Here is a 10,583-nt window from a genome sequence, read left to right as displayed (position 1 = left end):
ATCCCACCCCCCTTTAAAAGAAAAAAAAAAAAAAAAAAAAAAAAAAGAGTTGTAAACAGAAAAAATAAAGTTTGATATGAAATGGGAAAATGGGAGAAATGGAGGACCACGGCTCAGGGAAGAATATATTCTTCCCCAGGCGTAGCCCCACTCGTGTTTCCTTATAAGGTGTGAGGCTAAAAATCTCTTATAAAACAAGAAAAACAAACATCCTTATACCTATGATCAAACTCCACAAAACCTTATTCTTTCCAAACAAACAGATATGTCTCCTCAAAATGATCAAACTAAAGAAATGAACTTGGTTCTATCAAGTGATGCGAAGCCGAGATTGAAATGGACTCAAGAATTACATCAACGGTTCATCGATGCTGTCGATGAGCTTGGTGGTACAGAGAGTTGAGTATATAGCTTCTTCTATTTTTCAGGATTAAATGTTTAATATCCCTATTTTCCACTTACGGTCTTTGCCGCTGCATGTTACTGATATATACCACATATTTTGATATCAGAGATATAATTATATTTTGAAATGCAGAGGCTACACCAAAATCTTTGATGAGGGCGATGGGAATTCATGGACTCACTTTGTATCATCTCAAGAGCCATTTGCAGGTAATGTTATTGCCGTTTCATGCCGAATTCTTTCTCGATTTGTTTCAAGAAAGGTTAATCTTGAATGAGTTAATGCATTGAGCTACAGAAATACAGGCTCGGAAGAAGTCAGCAGTTACAGAATTGCCACCAAATCAAACAAGAAAGTATGCAACATTGCTTAATATGTGATGCTAATTAGTATCATGAAATTATTTTAGAAAATTAATGGATTATGATTTATATCTCGTTTTGAATTCAGATCATCGTGAAACTCAGAGAAATGATCATTTGATTACAGGCATGATTTGTGATGGTGCACGTCAGCAGACTAATGAGTAATAATTTTTGAATAAATTCTTCAAGATTTTTCGATGTTTTGATAGGAAAAACACAAAGAATGAATTTTTAAATAAGGGTTGTGTTTAATCAGAAATATGGAGATATCCGAGACTTTACAAATGCAAATGGAGGTGCAGAGGAAATTACATGAACAAATAGAGGTAACAAGGTTTGCAAGTTGTTAGGACAATATATATATCATATCGACTGATAATCCTATTCAAGCTTCATCCCACATGCGAAAATTGATCATATCTAAAACTATTTTAGGTGCAAAGACATTTGCAGCTAAGAATCGAAGCGCAAGGGAAGTACCTACAAACGGTCCTAAAAAAGGCGCAAGAAGCGCTTACAGGATACAGTTCTTGTTCCATTGAAGTGGAGTACGCGAAAGCTCAACTTTCGGAACTAGTTTCAATGGTGGAGTATTCCGGTTGTCAAAGTTCCTCAATCTCATTCTTGACACAGAGCGAAGGCTTGAATCCAAGAAACGCTTCACGAAAACCATCAGTACATAATAGATCATCACTCGAAAGCTCGGTAACATCTTCTGAGAGCTCAGACAGGATGGAAGGAACACATTGTAAGGTCGAAAATGGAAAAACTAATAAAGGGAAGAGAAATTCTGTCGAGCTTTTGCTAATGGAAATGCATCCAACGGATAAGAGTGGATCGCCAAATGAATGCAGCAGCAAGAAACGGAGCAGAACCAATACGACTGAGCATGATCTGTTGATCGATTTGAATTGCAAATCTTTGAATAATTTTGATTCCGGCACAGAAGCCATAGACTTGAACTGCCAGGGGAGTGAACTCTTTAATGAATAATCAGTGTTTGTGTTGTAAAAATATAATTGGTTAGATATGATCCGAAGAATATAATGCTCGGTGTATTTATGTATGTTCTTGGATATATAAAACTGTTACTTTGTGGAGTATATGTTAAAAGGCGCTACACTTACAAATATTTGTATCCTAATAACATAGTTTACATGTTATTATAATAAGCCCGAAACTTTATTCAGTGCATGCCCGAAAGATAGCCGTTGTCCCGTCATGTAGCAGTTTTCCCCCTCCTCCTCGCCCTCGATTTTCCTTCAACGGAAATACTTTAGCATAGAAATCATTCTAGGAGAAAACTGACAAAACTCAAGGAGAAATCATTAGCAGATCGAGAGACTTCGTACACAACGGCCTGGGAAGATTAAAGGTTTTTTTTTTTGTTCTCTCACGCAAATTTCACGACATTCGTCTTTTCCTTTTACCAGCAATCAGGTCCTTGGTTAGATGAGGTGAACTATTTAGATTCAATCGTGTTTAAATCAGTTTCTTGATTTGGAAAACCTCCTTTGTGTTTGAGGTAATGAAGATTTTGCTTTGACATTTTCCCCCCAATCTCTTATTTAATTTCAAGTTTCTTGCACCAAAATTTACTGTGAAAAGATCTGCGAGCAATCCAAGTTCCTGATAAAGCAATTCTTCCATTATCTGGATTAGCAGTTTATGCGGTTTGTTTTTCACTCTCCGTAGATACTGGCGATACTCTTCCACAAAGGTTCAAGATATCACACCAAAAATTGATATTTAAATGTTTTTTAAAATGCTTGCATAAAAATAGGTAGAATTTTATTCACTCTTCTTATGTACATGGCTTCAAACTTTAATGTAAATCACATGCAACTCTGTGGATAGAGTTTTCGTTTCTTAACACTATGTTTGGAAGTTTGGATTTGATGGGATTTGGATTTGTGAATCCAGTTTTTACTGTTTGGTTTCACGGAATTTAAAAAAAAATCAGATTTTGAAAAATTCCATGAGATTTGCTGGGCTTTTATTGTGTTGGCTCAAATCTCTTAATATTTGATAAGATTTGATAGGATTTAGATTTTAAGCAAATAAAACTCATTCAAATATTTATTTTAATTCTCAATTGTATCCTTTCTATTTCTCTTCACATCATTTTTCTTCTATTCACAATCCTTCATTATTTTTCTACCATTCACCTTCAGCAACCACAACATACATCTTCTATCGTCAATTCGTTGGATTCTTTATTATAATGGTCAATCAGGTTTATTTTACATTTTAGCTTTGCTCTTGTTCTTTTTTAGATATTTATATTTAAAACTTTTATTTGTAGCTGTTTATTGAAACTCGACTTTCAATCATTTTTTAACGAGTAAATGTAAAGAAAAGCTTTTTAAAAATGTTGAATTGGTTGGATGATGGCATAATTAGTTTGTTCAGATAAAATACGATTTGTTTTATGTTTATCGACCAACAAAGCTCAAAATAATACACATATAGTTTTTTTAAAAAAAAACATATTATATTTTCATGAAATTATTTAATTTTATAAAATCGAACTATATATATTACACATGTTTTTTTCGATTTTATTGATAATTTACAATATCAATATATATATTTTATTTTTCGAACATAATACTTATAGATAATAAATTAAATTCACATTCTATATACAAAAATAATTTAGCCTACCCTTTAAAGTTTAAATTTTAAATCTAACTTCTTTTTTTAGCAAATAGCTGCAATACATGTTAGAGTAAAAGTCGTTGTCAAGAGATATACATTGAATTGAAAAAACTGAATGGAGTTTATAAAAATTTCGTCTTTACAGCAAATGATTTTCTGACTGCAGCTGATTTTTTCTTGGGACTTCTACATGATGACCGCCTTTGTTGGCTGTCATGGAAAATGGACAATTCATCTTAAGATTTAATAATGACTTGATTTGGTATAATAAAAATTAAGATGTGATTCCTGGTTAGATTCACTGTTGAATTGATTAATTTTTTATTTTTCATATTTTATCCTTAATATCTACTCTAGTTGTCATGAAGATTGAACAATTCTTTATTCTATAATAATAATTTGTTTTCTATTTATAAAATTATGATATAATTGAATATTTAAATTTGAAATAATTTATTTCGTTGAATTTAAATTTGAATGTTTATATTTTGTGTTTGATTATTTTATTTTACTAATTTATTTTGTTTTTGCTAACAATAGTTAATTATTTATATAAAAGTTTATGTAGTTTGTATAACACAAATATATAACTGAAATTGTATATGAAAATATATGATATTATTAATTTTTAAGTTTTTGGTTTTCTAATAATGTGAATAATATGATTTAAAAATGATTTATGTAAAAGATCATATGTTACTTTAGTAAAATTTTAAATTTTCAAATTCAAAACTTTTTTCTTCAAACAAGATATGGATTTCTAAATATCATTTTTAAATTTCAAACCAAACACCAAATGAAATTCTAAATCCAAGATTTCAAAATCCAATTCCAAATCTAATTCTTTCTCTAAATCCAAATTCCATTTTTTAAGCATCCAAACATAGTGTAATTATTAAGTTGTAGGTTGAATTACTACTTGGGTTTTTTTTCCTATTTATTTTTTAATTCATATATCGAAATTATGATATAATCTCTCACTATTTATTATAATTACATTTTGATCATCATTTAAATATAAACCTAATGAATTTATAAAAAATATTGCGTGCATCAATGCGTTAGTTAAAAAAATGTTATCGTATTTATGTACAATTGCATGCTGCATCTTTGGAAATGCCAAGAAAAAACTTCTCTCAATTTTTAAAATCAGAATCTAATAAAGTGTATCTTTGAAATTAAAATTAACAAAATATATATCGAAACAGATATTAATATCCGGCCTTTAATGCAGGAATCGTCTTTAGATATCCCCATTAATTGTAAAATGGATCATATATACTTTATTTATTTATTTGATTTAATTAATAAATATATTTTATTTTTCTACAATTAGACTTTCAAATTTAAATCATATATATGAGTGATTTTTTTTATTATCTGTTTAAATTAAAATTTTATTATTATTTTTTTTACTTTATTTAATTTTCCTTAAAAAAATTTCAAAATCAGGTTGATTCGGGTTCGGTTCGGGTTGAGCAATTTTTGAATAATATTATTGCTCAACTCGACCTGACTAATTCAAATGGCAAAAACTTGTGTGAGACGGTCTCACGGGTCGTATTTGTGAGACGGATCTCTTATTTGGGTTATCCATGAAATAGTATTACTTTTTATGCTAAGAGTATTACTTTATATTGTGAATATGGGTAGGGTTGACCCGTCTCATAGATTAAGATCCGTGAGACGATCTCACGTGAGACCCACTCAATTCGAATTGACATCCCTACATTCATTGCATATTTCTGGATGCACTATTCGTGACGTTACTTAAACTAGCGCATTGATGCACACATATTTTTTTATAATTCATTTGATTTATATTTAAATGAGGATCAAAATATAATTATAAGAAATAGTGAGGGATTACAGTGCAATTTTGATATATAAATTTAAAAAATAAATAAATAAAAAAGAAAGGAAAAAACTCGAAATTGAATCTACAACTTAATGTTTAGAAAACAAATGCTCTATCTACGTACAGAGCTACATGTGATTTGCATTAAAATTTTAACATTTTATTAATATATATCTATACTATTATATTAAGTGTGAGGACATGATATAACTACCTAAAGAGGATATTACACTTTTGTTTTTTTTTTTTAATTTTACCCTTATATGATATTAATATTACGCTTTTGTTTTTTTGTTTTTTTTTTTTATTTTAACAATTCAAATATCAATTTAGTCCCTCCATAATTTGTCAAATTTCACTTTAGTCCATCAATAATGATAAAAAATATGATACACACGCATCGCGTGTGCATAATAACTAGTTATTATTAAAACAGATCATGACACTAAATGTCTCAAACTTAAAATATATAGTATAGATATCAATATTTTTGTAATCAAATAGATATTACTCCATTCAATAAAATATAGTTATATTGAAATTTCATGGCTGGGGAACTTTTGAACTTACCGTTAAGTATTTTTTAAAACAAAAATTCAATTTATTTTCGATACGTAGAAAACAAGTAATTTTGGTAGAAATTTTTAAGGGGGACACCAAAAGATGGAGAATCGTGTAATTTTGGAAACTACAGGGGCTAGGTGATATTTCCAAAACACCTGAAGCTTCGCAACCGTTCCCGCGACAAGTCCAACTAACGGTTCAAATTTTAAATTTACAGTTGGTTTGTCTTTATAACCGCTCTATAATTCATCCTAAAGAATTGATTCAACAACAGAAATATTCCATGCTTCGATCCCTCTGACCATCTCGAAAACCGAAACTCGAAACACTTTCGAACATGGAGAACTCAACGGAGACTCTAGGTATCAAAATCTACGAAACATCGTCGCAACTCGACCCTCCGGGCCTCTACCCTTCGTCGCCGCCACCCCCAACCGCAATGGAAAATCCTCTCCCCTCCGGTGGACGGAAAAGAAGGGCAATGGCCAGCGGCGTCCAGAAAACGCTATCGAAAACGTCGTTGCTTGCTAACTTCCTCCCCACCGGAACCCTCCTCACCTTCGAAATGGTGCTCCCATCAATCTACTCCACCGGGGAATGCTCCCATGTGACAACCATGATGATCCACGCTTTACTAATCCTATGCACCCTTTCTTGCTTCTTCTTTCATTTCACCGATTCGTTCCGCGGCCAAGACGGAAAACTGTACTACGGGTTTGTGACTCCGAAAGGGTTGGCTGTTTTCAAGACTGGGTTGGACGTGGCAGTGCCCAAAGAAGAGAAATTTAAGGTTGGATTTAGTGATTTTGTTCATGCCATGATGTCTTCGCTTGTATTCTTGGCGATCGCTTTGTCGGATCATCGGGTCACCGGGTGTTTGTTTCCCGGCCATGCGGAGGAGTTGGGAGAAGTGATGCAAAGTTTTCCATTGATGGTGGGGATAATTTGCAGTGGCTTGTTTCTTGTCTTTCCCACCACCAGATATGGAATTGGTTGTGTAGCTGCCTAATTATAAGTTACGGATTAATTTATTTACTTTTCTTGTCCTAATCCTGAAATTTATCAAAGAATTAATGTCTTTTCTTGATTTATTTATTGATTTTTCCCAATTATATATAATTAAGATTTCAATTTCCCATGATTGAAGACATATGTACACTATTTAATTCAATTTTAATATAGAATTTGTTTGAAATAAAAAAATTAAGTTACTGCTACTTTTTCTAATTATGCCTTTATAAGTTTCGAATTGTTAGCTTATATAAAGAACAAACAAACAAAGAAAAAAATACATAAATAAAGCCACTATAATTAATGTGTGGAAACTGTTTATTTATATTACAACCCACGTACAAGAGATCATATTATATATACTAGAATAATGAATGTAATATATGTACGTAAATATTTGATCAAATATACGTAAATATTTTGATCATATATACGTATGTATTTGATCATAATTCATCATGCGAAATATTTGATTGGTCAGAAAAAGAAGGGAACTCAATATGAGAACCACATGATCTTCCATGTGGGAAAACTGGGCACTGTATGAAACTTGAAGCTGAGGAATCCACACACATATAAACTTGGAAAAGCTGGTGATTTCCTGAGAAATCTATATTGCATTCTATGAATGGAGTGTATCCGACCCCGTCTTCGATTGCTTGCTTCATACTTTTCATACTGTAAAATTTTCCAGGTCGAATTCCTGCGGCAAATTTACATTTTTGTTACTTAACATACTTGTACGATATTCAAATGTACGTATCATCTTAGATATTTCAAAATCATTTAGGATTTAATATATAAGGGCTAATTCAATTTACATGACCTACGACATGTTACCATGTATTCAATCTAAAGTTCTATATCGCATGGTGATTTAGTACTCAATTTTAAATGTTACACTTATTTTTTAAAAAATTAATAAATTACAATTTCTACGTCGAGCATCGATCTCCTAACCACACACCAAGGTATATTATATACACGTATTAATCATTCCAAGAATCGCTGGTATAAACAAAGAATCTCACCTGCATTTCCAAGGATTTGAAGCAAGTTGGCTCTTTTCTTGAAGTCAAGGGCAACTTGAAAATATGTATGCTGATCGAGGGAGCTGCATGTTCCATGTTTCTTCCACTCATGTCCCCAGAATTTTATCCCATCGGCGCTTGGGCATGCAAGGGTTGGCCAATCCTTGTGCATTACGTTCAACAGATCTGATATCTGTTCATTTCACATTAATTAATGAATTAGGATGATAAAATCATCACATAGAGAACTTTAATCTTTTTTCCAAATATGTGGCACTGTATATGTCCACGCGACACAGAAAAATTGATTAAAATTGCAGGTCGAAAAACAAATAAAGATAGTAGACTAAAACTAAAATTTAATAACATAAAATAATTAATTACGATGACAAAGAATTAGCTAGCTAGGTGACATAATAAGTTTACATGATGACTCTTTCATGTAGCATAGGATTACCTGTGATTGGTCGAGTGAACTCTGGCGTTGACAATTGGATGGCCATTTCCCATCGTCGTAATTGGGCCACAGGCCATGTATACTGAAATCTTCCTCAGGTTTTCCAGTTGTAGGATAGCAGCAACTGTGTCTCGAGTCGCAGTAAGAAGCTGGCCACTGCCCGCGAAATAATACCATCATTTCGATTTACATTCTTACAAATTATTACAAATTAAGCCAATTTTTAGTTTAGAGAATAAAAATTGATTGATTATACTAGACTCGATTTCTAAAAAAAAATTTATGTCATGTATCGTTGTCTTGTCTAAGTATATTGATTTATTATCTTTATATTATGCATCATTCATCATCTCAACTATGAGTCACGCAGTGCCAATGAGATTATTTAAGTGCTGCGTGATAATTCATATCTAGGGCTATTATTTCCGAGATACGATCAGTCGGTAATGTCTAGTTGAACATGCATGCATAGATCCATGGAATCTATATACTTCAATTGAGCCAAAAAAAAACTTCAGGCTTGTATACGATTGAATATCTTATCTTAAGGAGTCCACATGTTTGATATCATCGTATAAACTCGAATATTTTAAAACATACAAGCATAATATTTCAATCATTCCTTCGAAGTCGTCACGTATGTTATGGTTGCCAAATCATGTTGTGTCGAACCACAAAGAAAGGGTAACGACTTTCAAACATATATTAATTTGAAGGCGAGAGCTAACCTGTTGGACGAAGTAGAAGAAGTCAAAATCCTGTGAAGAACAAAAAATTGATAGACATAATGAAATGAAGATCTTGATGAACACTGAATTCTTGAATTCCATCTCCCAAGAAGTTTGCCTGATTGAATGTTGATATTGTTGTGTAATGCAAGCATATCATTTATATAAAGGTACGTAGGTCGCTAGTTTTTATGTATAAGCAAAGTTTTCGAATTCAATTAATGGAATATACGAAGTANTTTATAACAATCAATAGTTGAGTGTCACTTCATCGTAAATGAAAGGTGTGCAACAATATATCAAAACTATATATATGTGTATGTGTGAGTGATTTTCTATTAATTAATCATATAAAAGTTATTTAAATTACAAGCCTATGTCAAATTAAAGAAGACAACGGCCAACGCGTTCTTTAGTTTCTCCCACCATTTATATTAAAATTATAGTTAATATTTATAATAATTAAGGTTCATGATTAGGGGTTGGAAAAAATATCGAATTTTCGGTATACCGAGGTTACCGTAATACTGAAAAATACCGAATTTATCGAAATTTTTGATATACCGAAATTTTCGGTACGGTATGGTACCGATACCGAAATTTCTGATATGGAAACGGTATGGAATTTGAAATTTTCGATATATACCGAAATACCGAAATAATATATATAAATTAAAAAATATATTTTTTTGGGTATAAAACGATATATATCGATACCGTACCAAAATAAAGAATTTAACTTCAATTTGGACTCATCATGTTGAAATAGTCTAAATCAAAGTTCAGTGAAGCAACTCGACTCATAGTTGAGAATTTAAACTGTCGAGAAGTCTTATCCATATAGCCTAATCTTACATCTAGCTAGAGGACTGGATGCTGAGCCTTGACTTGTTGAAAGGCTGACAGGCTTCAGAAATCACAGGACCTCAGACATTGTTGCAAAGATAATGGATGAAGAAGTCGCACATGTTGCGGTTAAAATTTATTGATGTTAATTGATGTCTTGGATCTCCAGACATATGTTGCGGTTGATATTTATTGTCTTTATGGATTTATTTTGTATATATCTTTCCTAGTCTCTTTGACTGTCTTGAGGGATTTGTTTAGTATTGGTAATCATTGGCCTTGAAATTACAAGAGAATAAATTTTTTTATATATATTTTAGGTATGATTGTATTTTACCGATACCGTGCTGACTTTTCGGTATACCAAAAATTCAGTAAAGTAACGGTATCATTTTTCTCATATCGATATTTTCGATACGGTATTCAAAATTTCGGTACGGTATACCGTACCGACCACCTCTGTTCATGATAAGTTCCATATGCATTTTATTGATGAATTAATTAATTCATTTTGAATGAAAAACTTGGAAAATCCCTTTTTCGTTTATCTTACTATTTAATAATACCGAGATAAATTAAATTAGAGAAACTTAAAAAAAATTAGTCAAGTAAATTGTCATAATTCTAATTTTGGTTCTTTATTTAGTTAAACTTAG

General features: G+C 31.6%; 3 protein-coding genes across 3 annotated transcripts; 2 read left to right on the top strand and 1 right to left on the bottom strand.

Moving 5' to 3' along the window:
* Positions 1-24: 24 nt before the first annotated feature.
* Positions 25-1,902, top strand: LOC140982334 (myb family transcription factor PHL8-like). Its single transcript, XM_073448811.1, has 6 exons — positions 25-398; positions 539-615; positions 704-761; positions 857-932; positions 1,028-1,097; positions 1,207-1,902. The coding sequence occupies exons 1-6, from the start codon at positions 266-268 to the stop codon at positions 1,762-1,764; spliced, it is 972 nt and encodes a 323-aa protein (XP_073304912.1). The 5' UTR covers positions 25-265; the 3' UTR covers positions 1,765-1,902.
* Positions 1,903-6,064: 4,162 nt separating this feature from the next.
* LOC140981975 (protein DMP9-like) lies at positions 6,065-6,954 on the top strand. Its single transcript, XM_073448385.1, has one exon. The coding sequence runs from the start codon at positions 6,192-6,194 to the stop codon at positions 6,861-6,863; it is 672 nt and encodes a 223-aa protein (XP_073304486.1). The 5' UTR covers positions 6,065-6,191; the 3' UTR covers positions 6,864-6,954.
* A 203-nt stretch (positions 6,955-7,157) lies between these two features.
* On the bottom strand, positions 7,158-9,260 carry LOC140983405 (intracellular ribonuclease LX-like). The gene is made up of 4 exons (XM_073450453.1): positions 9,082-9,260; positions 8,354-8,509; positions 7,897-8,089; positions 7,158-7,568 (listed from the first exon to the last, which is right to left on the bottom strand). Exons 1-4 carry the CDS (start codon positions 9,181-9,183, stop codon positions 7,312-7,314), a joined length of 708 nt encoding a protein of 235 aa, XP_073306554.1. The 5' UTR covers positions 9,184-9,260; the 3' UTR covers positions 7,158-7,311.
* Positions 9,261-10,583: the final 1,323 nt, after the last annotated feature.

The sequence above is a fragment of the Primulina huaijiensis genome, chromosome 8 (genome assembly GCF_012295235.1).
Source record: "Primulina huaijiensis isolate GDHJ02 chromosome 8, ASM1229523v2, whole genome shotgun sequence".
Taxonomy (NCBI): Eukaryota; Viridiplantae; Streptophyta; class Magnoliopsida; order Lamiales; family Gesneriaceae; genus Primulina; species Primulina huaijiensis.
Note: the sequence above shows the minus strand (reverse complement) of the source record. Positions and strands in the feature narration are given on the sequence as shown.